The sequence below is a fragment of the Camellia sinensis genome, chromosome 2 (assembly GCF_055761805.1).
Source record: "Camellia sinensis isolate YWXY chromosome 2, ASM5576180v1, whole genome shotgun sequence".
In the NCBI taxonomy this organism is placed as follows: domain Eukaryota; kingdom Viridiplantae; phylum Streptophyta; class Magnoliopsida; order Ericales; family Theaceae; genus Camellia; species Camellia sinensis.
This window is the reverse complement of record NC_138962.1, coordinates 91,087,137-91,102,481: the sequence shown is the minus strand read 5'-3', so window position 1 is coordinate 91,102,481 and position 15,345 is coordinate 91,087,137. Positions and strand designations below refer to the sequence as shown.

The window sequence follows — 15,345 nt, the reverse complement described above, 5'->3', positions numbered from 1 at the left end:
CTGGCTAGCATGGAAAGACGGATTAAAGACAGCTGAGTTTTTGAATAGAATTGGTAGGTAATGCAGATTTGTACTGTGTGTCCTGTAAAGAGGTAGTGGACGCTCTAAACCATATTTTATTGCTCTGTCCGTTTGTATGGCAAGTCTGATCATGTATGATTCAATGGTGGGGGCTGCAGTGGGTACCTCCACGGTCAGTTGAGGGTCTGCTCCAATGGTGTCTGAGTTGGAAGTTTAAAAAGAAGGAAAAACAAATCTGGAAAGCTATCCCTTCAGCTGTGATCTGGTCAATCTGGAGATGCAGGAATGAATGCATTTTTTCTGGTTTACAACCATGTCTGGGGAACTATGCGATCTCCTTAAAACAAGGTTAGCTCTTTGGTTGAAATCATATGATCCTGGATGCTTTTATTCTATTAATAATATTGTCTCCAATATTTAACAAGTGAGAAGAAGCTGCTAAAAGTTTGGTAGGCTGCAGAGGGGTTATGATCTGATAAGGTGTATTTCTAAGGGTAAGTGGATGCTCCAGTAAAGGGTTTCTTGAGGTTGTTATCGTTGCTGCTGATATATTACTTTGCTGGTGATAATGCTGAGTGGAGGCAGAGCAGATCAGGAGTTCTGTCTTGTTGAAAGTTAGGTGCTGCTGCTGGGTCTACTGGTGTTGCTGCTGGGTTTTTTTTGTTGAAAGTTTGATGCTGCTACGGTTTTTTGAGTACTAGTAGTTATAGAATTGATTGATGATGCTAATTTGATTAAAGTGAAGGTGGTTATCTGGCTAGTTATATCAGCAGGGTTGTAGTGTTGAATCCATTATGCTGCTCTTGTTTATGTTGTTGTTGCCGCTTGCTGGGTGAATCCATAATGCATGGGGGTGTTTTGTTTTTGGCTGTTGGGACTGTCACTGTAAAGTGTGTATGCTGCTGGAATATGCTTCTGCTACATCTGCTAGTGTGTATGTTGTTAGAGTATGCTTCTGTTGCTGTCTGTTGGTGAAGCTCTGTATTAGAAATGGAGGTTGAATGATCTGGAGCAAGTACCCTGCCTATCCTTATGCTTCTGCTGCTGGCTACTGGAGTATGCTTCTGCTATTGTCTGTTGTATGCTATCTGCTGGAGTATGCTTTTGCCTCTACTGCTGTATGCTGTCTGCTAGTAATGGAGCTGAATGCTCTGTTGCTAGTTCTCTGCCTATCCATATGAGCTCTTTGGTTCATTAGTCCAACAATAGGGTGAATCTTTTGTATTAGCCTTCGGTTGTTCTCCTCTTTGGGTGTATTTCTTTTGATTATTAGCCTTTGGTTGTTCTTTTCTTTGGGTGTTTTTGATTGGTTCCTCACCAATCCTGGGGCGAGTGCTTAGCATATGATTGTGCTTTCTTTGCGATGTCAACCTAGTTGGGATTGTTAAATTTAGCTATGATACTTTCTGTACTCCCCTGCTTTGTTGATGTAATTTTGCATGTATTTCGCCTCTTTCATCAATAAAGTTTTGTTTGTAGATAAAAAAAAGAAAAAAGAATTATAATCAAACATTTCATTAATCTTAACTAAAATACTATAGTACAAATTTTCTTTTATTTTTTATTCCTCATAAATAATTTATATATATAATATATCTATAAATTATTTTTGCAAAAAAAAAAGAAGCCCACCAAGCCCGGCTTGCGACCCGAGCTTGAGCCTAGGCGCGCGACCCTATTTTGAGCATGCTTGGGCTTGGGCCTAAATTTTTTTCGTGTGGGCTAGTCTTAAGCGAATTTTGGCAGGAGCCTGCATAACTCGACAATTCCAAATTTACACCCGTAAGTGCAGTATACAATCATGCATAGTCATATTTTTGTATTTTAAAAAGGGAGAATTTCTAAAAAGTGAAGGGTAGACAAAATAATTTTAAAATGATAGAAGTAGAAGTGGTTCGTACATAAATTTATGAAATAAAGACTTGTACTATCATCATTTTGAAATTATTTTTTATACCCTCCACTTTTTTGAAATTTTCCCTTTTAAAAATTAGGCAGTAGATCGTTTCCAACCCACTTTGTGAACTGGATTGTGCGAACCGTTCATTTTTTAGACCATAACGTATAAATTATTCTTGAAAATAATCATGTCGATCTGATAACCATAGCTACGTTAGTCTATGACATTTATTTGCAAAATATGAATGACAAATATTATTTGACAACCAGACCATTCATTTTTTGGGAGACAAATGTAATAAACTAACGTGGTTATATAGTTATCGGATCGACTTATTTTTTTTTTATGGATAATCTACATTTTGTGGTTCAAAAAATGAACAATTTGGATTATCGAGACGGAACCCCTTCCAGGTCCAAACAGTACGGTCCAGTCCACTGATCCTTAAAAATTAAAGGAAAAATAACATATCAATGTAAGGGTTGGAAAAAAAAAATCAAAATGATGATAAAGTCTATAAATTTTAATTATTAAAATCATAAAATTTTTCATATATAGGTAATTATTTTGTAATTTAACAGGGAGTATGTTTTTCCCAGTTCAATGTGGATTCCTAAAGCAATGGACTGGTTTGATTGGTTAAAATTCTTGCATCTCTTCAAATTTTTTATATTTAAATGTGGGTTTTATTCTGGTGTGTTTATTGGGATATCTCCCATTTTGAGAGTTTCTTGATTGTATGTTGTAAATAATGATATAAATTCAAAATTTTTATCTAGAATTTTGTCAAAAAAATCGATGTATAGTTAAGATTTATCTATGCCTATCATTTTAATCTCAACCTCATAGCAGATTTTTTGGTTAGAATTTGGTCTTCTTTTCTCGAACCTTAGACTTATTGACGTTGTATTTGATCTTCATCATTATAATTGTAATTCATTAAATTTCATTTATTATCTTACATGAATAAAAAATATATGAATTAAATAAAAAAGAAGTATGAAAAATTGATCTGATATTTATAATTACATAATTTTATTCAACATGTTAATCTATTTTTATTTTTTTAATAAATGACTTACACATTATCGTGTTCTTCTTTTTGTTTTCCGGTGATAATCAAACCCAAAACCCTAAAATTAAGGATTGGACAAACTTTCCATCGCCTCTTGCGTGATTCAAACTCGAAACACCAAATTTTATTTTAAAATTTTTATTTCTTTATAAGCCCCTTGAATTTACACATTATTTTAGAAAATAAACAATTCTAATGATCGGAATAGGACATCTTATGAGTCCCATGAGCCCCAACAATACTTAAGCCATCTTTTTCGAAATATTGATAGTTACCACTCTATAGTATTTGTCTAGATGTATTATTCCTAAAAACCTCACTTTAACTTTGATATATCTCTATCTGAAAAAAAAAAAAAAACAAACAAACAAACAAACAAACAAACAAACAAACAAACTTTGATTTGTTAAATTTGTTTGGAAAATTTTTGAAAATATATTTGGATGGGCAATCATTTTTTCTGTACAAAATTAAATAGCTAAACTTTTCAAAATATTATTTTGTATATTTCACCTCCACAATGACGAGGACAAATAATATTCCAACACTTTTACAAAATATAAATGGTTAGAAAAATGATATAAAAGTTAACTTTTTAGAATTGTTTTTAAAAAAGATTTGGATTCTTTTAAGTAGACCATCTCAATTTGAGAGAGTCTTTGGGCTTGCTAGGCCCATTTTGGATCCGATCTCAGTAATCTAAATTGTTTATTTTTTAGTATTCGTTAGATAAAATATTCATCTAAAAAATTAAGATGATCGATCAGATATCGATAAACATATGTTTAAATCTTGTTTGGTTTGGTTTTTCAGGATTTACTTTTTAGAAAATTTTAAAAAAAAAATTCATATTTTTTTTTGTTTTCACTGAATTTTTTTTAAATATTCTAAGGTTTTTTTAAAAAAAAAAAATTAGATACACCTAACATAAATACACTTAAAAAGTATAATATTTGTGGATTTTTTTTTTAGAAAATTCAAATACCAAAAAAAAAATAATAATAATACAAGAATTCAATACATTTTTTGTATTCTTGTGTATTTATTGATTTTTTATACATATTTTTCTTTTTAGATACATCTAAGTAAGGCATATCTAAAAAAGTTAAAAAATTACTTAAAATTTTAAAAATATTCACTAAAAATAATTTAAAAAAACACAAAAAATAGAATGGTGGTTCTACATGCACCAATTAGTGTACTAATTAGTGTACCAACACTAGTTATGACATTATTATTTCTCCTACTCATTATACAAATTACAAATATAAAAAACAGGACATTATTATTGATTTTACTCATTATACAAATTATAAATACCAAAAACATTTTAAATTATACCAAATCATCAATTAGTACACTAATTGGTGCATATAACATTATTCAAAATAAAAAAACTTAATTTGTAGAAAATTAAATTCCAAAAATTGAAATCAAACATATTTGTATTACAAAAAATGAATAACTATTATTGGAATTATAATTGTTGTCCTTTTTTTTTTTTTACATAAATGTAATTTAAATATAAAAAATGAATAGTTCGGATCATGAGGTCGGCTCCAAAATGGGTCCACCAAGTTCAAACACTAAGAAATTATTCAATACTCCTAGAGCATTGTTCCCTTCCATTTACATGTTAGATATATCATCACTTGTCTCTTATAATTCTAACACAAAAGTGGTAGGTTTTATGCTTTAAACCAATAATTATTACTTTAGCAATACTCCAAGAGTATTGAATAATTTCTTTTTAAATTAGATAACCAACCTGAGAGAATCCAATTTTTTTTTTTAAACTTAATCATATATAATTAACTAATAATTAGAGAATGAATGAAAAAATGAATTGCTTTAAATATTTAAATATATTATCATATTATGAAATTTTAAAAAAAAAAATTGAACTATTAAATTAGAGTAATATTACCCAATATAAATCAACTTCAAACCTTGTCCAAGTCTAACTAACATGTGGCCTAACAATTTCGATGCTAATCTTCCACGTGTAGATTCGATTCATGTGTGTCTTGCAAAATGCATCATATATTATCGTACTTCCACAAGTTAATTATCTCCTCCCAACCAAAACACAAAAAAAAAAAATAAATAAATATAAAAAAGAAAAAAGAAAAAAAAAAAGAAGAGGATAGGAAAAGAGAGTGGAAGAGTGGAGGTAGGGAGCGGGTAGATCTTGGGTGTTGCGAGGTCATAGTCTGCCATCTTTACGTGGGACCCGGCACCGATTCCTCTCCTCATCACCCTCCAGCTCTATTCGGCACGTTGGCACTCTGTCCACCATATCTCTCTCTCTCTCTCTCTCTCTCTCTCTCTCTCTCTCTACCCACTCTTTCTCTCTCCTCCCCCCTATCCATCTATCCATCTATATCTATCTTTGGTTTGAGTATGTTATTAATACCCTAATCCCCTACTATCATCCCTTTAACCCCAACTCACCCCAACCCAGATGTCCTTTCTTCCCTCACATTCTATAACTTTTCTACTCACAACAATTACAATTATGATCAACTTTTGCGTCAAAAGCGTACACTCTTTGCTCAATTTCGCTAACTCCAAGGACAACAACAATGGAACAGTAGTTGAAACCCCCCCTCGCCACCACTGCCAGAATCTTGCATCTCCGGTCACCGGCGGCCTCAGTTTCGTCGCTCTCACCGCCGACAACATCCACCGACCCACCAATGTCGTTGAGTCCTCCGCCGTCAAATCACCATCACCACCTTCCTCTCCCAGTGCTACCACCGCCGCTGCCGTGAAGATAGGGTTTCTTGATAAGGTGGGAGGAAGCGTGGACGGGCTGATGTTGTGTACCGAGAGTTTAGGGTTTGAAAGCTCCGATGAGTGGAGGGTTGATGACAAGATTGAGAATATTAGCGACGATGTGGTGAATTCGATGACGACGACGACGATTCGGCCAAAAAGGAATAGAATGGGATGGAGGAGTGAGGTGAAGAATTTTCCACCGCCATTATCGTCGATGAATCAGAACGGAAAGCCGATTTTCTATCTCCGGCCGGTGAGGAGAGACGGGAGGTTAGAGCTCATGGAGGTGAAGATTGAACGGCTTGAGGTTTTACGTGCCTCCCGCGAAGATGGACGGTTGAGATTATATCTCATTAGAGATATAGATGTTCAAGAAGAAGAACAAGTAGAGGAAGAGGAAAAGATTGAAGAAGTTATTGAAGAAGAAGAAGAAGAAGAACAAGTAGAGGAGGAGGAGGAGGAGATTGAAGAAACTATTGAAGAAGAAGAAGAAGAAGAAGAAGAAGAAGAAGAGATGAGTGGGAAGTGGGTATTTCCGGTGAAAAGTGGCGATGGAGATGGTTTTCGAAGGTGTCATGAGCTGGTTCACCACCACCACCACCATAATCTGCATGGGTGGAGCCAGCACAGTGTGACGATAAGATGAGATTAATAAGGGGGTCAGATGACGTGTCTGTGAATATGGATGATATATACACAATTTGAATGCATTTTTGTTGCTAAATTTAGCAGAGCTGGCAAGGGTGGTGAATTGGCAATAGTGGAAAGAAAGATACATACATGGTGGATTCTGTCTTTTTCAAGTCTTTGGAATGATACCATAGGAAAGGAATCCACAGAGCAATACATCAGATGAGAGAGAGAGAGAGAGAGAGAGAGAGAGTGTGAGGGAGAGAGAATTTGGAAGCTTTTACAACAATAAATGTTAATTTGTTACGCAAGATTTAATTTTTGAAAAAAAAAAAAAATTTGTTTTCTCATGTTACTAAAAGTAGAAGTATACAGGGGAATGCACCAATAAATCTCAAATTAATAACTTATACACTGTTTAGTCCTAAAAATTTTCTTATAGACTGAAAGGTTCCATTACAATGTTTCAAACATCAGATTAATATTTCGAACATTAAATTTCGAACATCAGATTAATGTTGCGAACATTAGATTTCGAACATCAGATTAATGTTTCGAACATTAGATTGATGTGCAAATGGGACTAAATGGAGCATAAGAAAACTTTTAGGACTAAATGGTTCAACTTTTCAGAAACTAGGACTTATGGGTAAATTTTCCAAGTATATATTCCAAAACTAGGGTTTGTATGTGAAAATTTAAAAAATTTGAGATATTGATTTGTAATTATATTTCAATTTAAAATAGTGAATAACAATTTTAATTAAATAATTAAGACAAATTGGCACAATTATTTAATATGAAAAAAATCACAATTGAAACATCACTAATTATGATAAAAAAAAATCATAGGTCAAAATAACAAAATAATCCACTAAGAAGACAAAAGCAGGAATTACACAAGAGTACTCTAAATTATCAAGCGAATACACGCCCGAATTGAATCAAACTCAATGTACCTCTTTTACCACCGTATTCACCTCAGTATTGTCTTGCCTCATTTTAAATCCACAACACCGATGTTAAATCTACGACAATGAGCCATTCCAAAATCCACTAAAGTTTCAGACTCAAATTTTTTGAAATCCACCGAAGAAACACCTCTCTCTTTATGTAAATAAACAAATAAAATCAACTATTGATGTGTGATACTTTGTTGTTCGTTGATCAATCGATAACCTTTTATACATTAAGGAAAGTCATATAAAAATATCTTTCAATGTAGAACACTTTGTATTTTTCTCATCTCTGAAAATCTAGACGTGTTAATCCTTAAAAAAAGCAAACGACACACTTTACAAAAAATAGAACCGTGAAGACCGCTCGAGTGCACATTTCACCGCTCGAGCGGTGTGAGTAAAGGCGGTGCAAAACATATAAGCCGACCACTCGAGCGGTAAAACAAAATTTTCAGAAGTTCTGAATGCAGGCTAAAATACTGGACGATCCACTTCACGCTTGAGCGCAGCAATGACTACTCTCAAGATATGAAATGTCAATATAAACTCCTCTGCATATGCATAATTCGGGTTAAATTCGCATTTAAACACTCACTACAAGAATCTACACTTTTAGCGACCACTTTCCGCGACCAATATAAAAGTTGGTAGCTAAAAATTATCTTTTGGCGACCAAATATTTATTAGTCGCGAATGATCATTATTTTTGGGGATCAATATGAGTTGGTTGCATAAGGTCATATTTTGGCGACCAAAAAATGAGTTGGTCGCAGAAAGTGATATGCTTTTGGCGACCAACTATAAATTTGGTCGCGGAAGGTCACATTTTGGCGACCAAATAATAAGTTGGTCACGAAAGATAAAAAATAAGTTGGTTGTGGAATTGGCGACCAAAATTTTAGTCGCCAAAAACTTATTTTCCCCGACCAAAAAATACTTTAGTTGCCGTGTATTGAGTTTTGGCTACTAAAACAATTTAGTCGCCGAATGGAAAATAAAAAATTATTTTTTTCTTTGGCGACCAAAAATTTGGTCACTAAAAACTTATTTTCAGCAACCAAAAAAAATCAGTCGCCAAATTAATACATTTAGCGACGAATATTTTAGTCGCCGTTGATTGAGATTTGGCGACTAAAAAGATTTGGCGGTGAAGGTACCTTTTTTGCGACTAATCTAGTATTTTCGTCGCCAAATATTAATGAAATTTTTTTACTTTTGATCTTTGCCAACCAAAAATGTGGTCGGCAAAATACTTAGTTTTAGTGACCAAAAAACAATTAGTCGGCAATAAAGTTAAACAATTTCAAAAACACAGATTTATTTTTTGGTGGGAATATACTCTTACATTACCGCCCAATTTATTAGTTATGATTTATTTTATTTATTTTTTCATATTTTCTATCAATATGTACATAGACCCAAACAAGTTTAGTCTCTTGCTCTCTCTGTCTCTCTCTCTCTCACAGACTCACCATCGTTGATTCACCGTTCACAATCACCGTCGGTCTTCCACCGTCGTTCACCCTCGATCTTCCACTGTCACACATCATTACATCGCAATTGCCGCTCGCATTGCTTCGCTTCAACATTGAGGTTTTTCTCTTCCTCTCTCTACTTCTCTTCTTCTCTTTATCTTTGTCCCTCTCACTCTTTGTTTCTCTATTTCCCCATTTCCCTCCACCTTATTTCAGTGAAACTGGGCTGAAGCCCGTCTGGACGCTTAGCAAGATTCAACTTAGCCAACCCTAAACCTCTTAACTCACACACATTCACCTCGTTCACCATATATATTTATCATCTTCTCCAAAACAGCTCTCATAGGTCTTGGGTTTCTTGCAGTTGTGCAACAATGGTAACCTCTCTCTCTCTCTCTCTATACATACAAATATATGTGTAGCTAATTTCGAATTAGATTTAGATTTTGATTTAGATTTCTTTCAATCTTGTTTTCAATTCTAACCTCCTTTGCTAATGGAATTAATTATTGTTCTCGCCTCCTTTGCTAATGGACTCCTCAAAAGTCATATCGTGAGTATATTCCTTCTCCACCGTGAACAACCACCATCAGCCCTCTTTTCCCTTTTACCCCTGTTTCTCCCCCCTCCCTTTCTCTATATATATACTATATAATTGTTATATGAATTTGGCTATGGTGAGAGTATGTGGATGACCTGTTCGATGAAATTCCAAAATGGGTTTTGAATTAGAGAAATCATGATAGTCTGTTGGATGAGCTGGGTTTGGACTGATTGTCTTTTGATTATATTAAAAGATGTTGGAAATAAGAAGAATACAACGAATGTTAAAATTATATAAGCAGTATGAATTTATTGCTTTATAGTTCTGTTTAGCTTGGGGTGGACAAGTTAGGTGAATATAAATTATTCTTATATTGCTGGTCATTTTTTGGGTTTTTTTTTAGCTTCTATTGGTTATTAGAAAAAGAGTAATAGACATGTTCACCAGCCAATGTTCTAACAGCACTTAACATGGGAAAATGTGTTCTGCACATTTGACCTGCTGTGATTTTGTCTTGTGAATTGTAATGTAAAATTTCATCTAGAATGATGATTTAAGTTTACATTTAAAACTTTAGGAAATTTTCACATGCCCGATATTTCTTTAAAATTCTGATTAACTTTTGGAGCTATTCTTATTTGGAAAAAGAATTATGGTGCAGTGCCTATTATTTACCCATTGGCTGGTATAGAAATTTTTTCAAATATAGCACCATACTCTTGTTTACAGTTGAGCACATGTTTTGACTAATCAAATAAGAATTATGGTGTAGTGCACATGTTTTGACTAATCATGTTTTGACCATATAATTACTATGCAAACCAAAGATCCCCTATACTAATCTGCAATCTACACTATGATGCATGGGTGGAAAACTTACCCCATCAGAAGCAAGAACAATGAACTTATCTCTTTCCGTAAGAATCCGGTGAGAGAATTCGGGAATAGAGATCACCCCATATTCCTTTAAACAGAAGTCCCCAAATACCTGAGCCATTGCTACGCCAGGGGCATCATCAAACGGCAGCCAAACTCTTGACACTTCAAGTTCATCTTGCAACACAAAAACCCTTCCTTTACACCGTTTAATCCTTTCGGCTTCCCCTATTAATAATCACCCCAAATTGACACAATTAGGACTTGAAAACAAACAACCCAACAGTTGAGCACATGTTTTGACTTGAGATTGTAAACAAGAATTATGATGTAGTGCACACATTTTCAAATATAATCCCATGATTAGCTCATTTCTAAATAATGTTGTTGTTGTTGTTGTTGTTGTTGTTGTTTTTATTTATTTATTTATTTATTATTATTATTATTATTATTATTATTATTATTATTATTATTATTATTTCTCCATATTTTAAAACTTGAGCTCTTTCCTTCTTTTTTTTTATGAAGCAAAATTGTCATCTGGTACCGAAACTGTGAGCAATTTTTAATTATGGTTCTTAATATGAACATACAAGGGCTTATGTTGGTGAAACTGCTTGTCAACAAGTATCATGCATATGGTTGTCTTAAATATGGTTTGAGTCCCTGTTCATATGAGGTTTGTATCATTGTCATTGAATTAATAATAAAAAAATTTGTAGCTATTTCAGTGTCGCTTAACCTGGTAGCTATTTCAATGTCAAATCTGTTTGTGACATGGCCTCTTCAGATTTTTGATCTTTGGATCTGTTGTCTTTTAGAATGAGGTTCTTTGGCTATTTGGCTATCCTATTTGTTTTCTCTTGAGGTCTTTGTTTCTATTGACTCAAAGGTAAGCAATGAAAGATAGCAAGAACCCTAACACGATGGTCAGATGCAACTTGATGTGAGCATTACTGCATTATCTGCTATTACAATGTGGGTTTAAGGCAGTTGATGGTTCAATGCATTACTCTATCCTACTTGTAGTTGACTCATGGGATTGATGTCCCTGAAAATTGTAGTTATTGGTTAATTTTGTGCCAATGTATTGTGTAATTCTGTATAACATTAATTTCATTAGACATCGATTATTATTTTATTGATTTTTCCCTCGAGAACATTTGTTAGTGGTATAATTCTTTAAAAACATCCATGACAAACTTAAGCACATTTTTTATTGACAAATACTAAATCATCTTTAGATTCTACAGAATCATAAGTGAAATAGCATATAACATGTTATTCAATTGTTTTACTTCCATTGCCATGTTCTTTTTTTCCCCCCTATATTTTGTTTTGAAAACAATTGGCTTGATGCGAACATTTGAAAATTGCTAATCATTATGAGAAATTGAACAGGAGGTTGAACGTGCGGTGCAAGTTTTAGAAGGTTCGGAGAGGGTGCCTGATCCGGTTTGTGATTATCTTTGTAAATATAGATTTTTCTTTTCCTTGCTCTTCTTCTTCCTTTTTATTTATTTATTTTTTCCTGTCTGGTTTAAATGTCCGGCTAAAATATGGAATAAATTGATTATTACAATTTCTAAGTACTTTTTCATGGGTATGAATATTTATCACAGACATTTTATTAAATTCTTGATAGCAATGAAGCAATGCACACTGAGTAGGGTACAACTGTCATTTCTCAATGGCTTAGTGATGAATTTCTATTCCTGTCAAACAATTAATGATTGAAATATTGAAGACTCCATTGGAATAAAAAACTGGAAAGAATTAGAGCTTGTCTTCAGTATTTTATTTTGACTGGAAAAACAAAATATGAATTTCTATTTGGACTGGGATAACAACATATGAATTTCAGAGCAAAAATTTCAGTATTTTATTCCAATGGAGTCTTGACTGATTTTGTATTTCTAACTTATGCAGACAAGCTCTAGTTTGATTGAAGGTTGCTGGCAATTAATGTTTACAAGAAGACCTGGAACTGCATCCCCTATTTAGGTTGACTTGATGCTATTGGTTCAAATATTATTATTATAACCCTGGTTTGAAGTTACAAGCTCACATCTCATAACTTACTTGGTACGTGTAGCATATTAAAATATAACTATTTATCACGAAACAAATTATCCAACTGCATAGCATGAATATAAGAATTTTTGTACTACAAACATACTTCCTAAATAACCCATCAAAGAGTATTTTGTTTTTATATCAGTCTTAAACTTTTCAGACCGTTACTTACAATTTAATATGAATGTGTGGATTTAATTAAACTGTGTGAAATCAATAACTAAATTTTTATTCAACAAGTAGTCATGTGACAAATATTCATATGGATAAGAATTGTGTGCTCTACATGTTTAAATCACATATAAAAAAGTGTATTCTTTTTCTTTTTACCTTTTTTTCCTTTTTTCCTCTGAGTTAAAGATTACATTTTTTTACTTTCAGTGTATTATTTACACCTTCACTATACACAGCAAAAAAGTTCCCTATGACCTAATGCATAAGTTAACACATATGTGAATGTTGGGACTGCATATTTCATTGTTCAGGTCACCATATCAGGCGGGCGGGCGGGGGGGAGGGGGGGGTAAAGGAATTAAATTTTAGAACATAATTAAATCATTCATGTGCTTAAGGTGTCTTGTTGAAATCAATAAAAAAATAGGCACAATAAAATAGATGATGTAAAGGTTTTATTCTAATTGATAATAGATTATAAGATGCAGCAATGGTGGACCTGGATATGTTTATCATATAGGCACTCTGATTATGTTTATCACATACATGTTGATAGGATCCGCAAAAGTGAACTAGCAATCCATGGATGGGCAACGAGACATTGAAATTGCAATAGGATGTCATTGTGGTATGAGCATACTACAGGAAGAGCTGAAGAACTGTTCCAATAGCCTCATACCTTGTTATTTTTTTTGATTTCTTTGTTCTTTTAATTTTTGGTGAGAGCAAAGTGTAGTTTGAGATTGAATTTTTAGTGATTGTTTTTGCCAAATCACAGATTGTACATACTATTGCTCTTGTATACATGTTAAATTCTCAAGTTTTCTTCTTAGTTAAATTCTTTGGCCGTGTTGAATGAATTTTGTTCCTTAATTGAGGTACCGAAACTGTGAGCAATTTTTAATTTTTTAAATGTTATTGTTCCTTAATTGTGGTTGGGATGAATGAATTTTGTTTGATATTGGATTGAATGTTTAAAAACAAAAATTGAATGTTCTCAACAAAAAAAAAAAAATAGAGAGATTTGGCGACTAAAAAATTGGTCGGCAAATTCTACACTTTTGCGGCTAAAATCATTGGTCGGCAATTTCTTACCTTTTGGCGACTAATCTGTTTGGTCGTGGAATGTGACAATTGGCGACTAAGATATTTGGTCGGGAAAATATCACTTTTCATGACCAAAGTGTTTCACCGACAAAATGGATTAGTCGCAGTAATGATATATTTAGCGATCAAAAATTTAGTCGGCAAATCCAACTTTTCTCGACCAACAAAAACTTTGGTCGCAAATTACTTTTGCTGACCCTCAATTGGCGACCAAAGTAGCGACTAAAAAAATTGGTCGCAGATAACTTTTGCCGACTAAAAATGGGCTTTTAGCGACCAAATTTTTGGTCAACAAAAGTGTTATTTCTTGTAGTGACTCACAATCTCACTGAAACAAAATAGTGAATAAAATTACAATTGAAAGGCATTTTGTCAAACGGAATTACCAATTACAAAATCCTAATAGTATGTAATTTTGATTGGAATACTAGACATGTAATAAATTTTACAGTTTACAATTTTGTGATTTTTCTTTAAAAGAAAATATGAATTTGTTGTTTATATTTAATTTTTTGTAAAAATGAAAACTAGAAAACATGTTTGATATGTACATTTGTTTTCAAATAATTTATTTGAAAGCAAATGAGTGAGATCGCCAAAGGTGATTGCTGGCAATTGGAGGTTTGGGTATGGGTTAATTGATGGAAAGTGCATTCCTATAGACAGTGACAACTCCAAGAATTTTTACAGATAGAATCACCTTATAAGCTTAAGTTCTACAAATGTTAAATATATATATATATATATATATATATATATTTTTAAATCTAAACAACATCGATTTTGTTTGGTTTTGAATTTCTAAGAATAGTTTGACTTTTTTGTTTTTATTTTTTGTGTTTTGTTCTCTTTAGTAAAAACAATTTATATTTTAGTGATTGTTTTAGATGCATTTTAAAAATAAAATATTTAAAAAATATATAATGGATTTTTGTAATTTTTTTTTTGTATTTAGTAAATTTAAAAAACACACAAATATTACTTTTTATGTGTATTTAGATTAATTGAATTTAAAAAGTAAAAAAAAAATTGCTTAGAATATTTAAAAAAAAACTCACCAAAGACAATCAACAGGGGAAAATAAAAAACTCAAAAATTATTTTTAAAAACTATTTACTAAATAGAGTGAATTAAAATTTTCAAAGAGTAGATCTCCATTTTTTTTTTTTTTTTTATTAGCAAAAAGAAAATGAACCTTTATTGATGATAAAACTATATATCAAATGAGATTAAAAATTCAGTGTCAGTGTCAAACAATTCAGTGTCACAATGATACCATGTCACCATTGACCTATAGTATCACCTACCAACAATAAACCTATATATGGAGAGTGAACCCCACTTTCATAATATAACTAACTACCTTGCCAAGAGGACAATGGCAAGATGTAATTAGATGATGATACTAATGACATTTTTTTTTTTTTTTGGATCAACCAAAAGAACTTTATTGATGAGGAAAACCTTACAACAAAGGTATAAACACAACAATAAAGGAAAGGAATGGGGGGGGGGGGGGGGTTGAAGCAAAAGCCATCATAGTGACAACACCATACCAAGACTTTGTTGGTGAGGAACCAACAGAGACACCAGACAGAACAACAGATCAATAACAAATAGATCAACCTGTACCAAGGCACCAGATTATCAAAAATGCACCAGATTAGTAGATTCTATAGAGGCACTAGATTAACAAAATGCACCAGATTAGCAGCTTCTCATACAGC

The 15,345-nt window shown here is 32.8% G+C and overlaps 1 protein-coding gene across 1 annotated transcript; it reads left to right on the top strand.

Moving 5' to 3' along the window:
- Positions 1–5,194: 5,194 nt before the first annotated feature.
- On the top strand, positions 5,195–6,768 carry LOC114263951 (uncharacterized). Its single transcript, XM_028204527.2, has one exon. It carries the CDS (start codon positions 5,461–5,463, stop codon positions 6,421–6,423), a length of 963 nt encoding a protein of 320 aa, XP_028060328.2. The 5' UTR covers positions 5,195–5,460; the 3' UTR covers positions 6,424–6,768.
- The last annotated feature ends 8,577 nt before the right edge of the window (positions 6,769–15,345 follow it).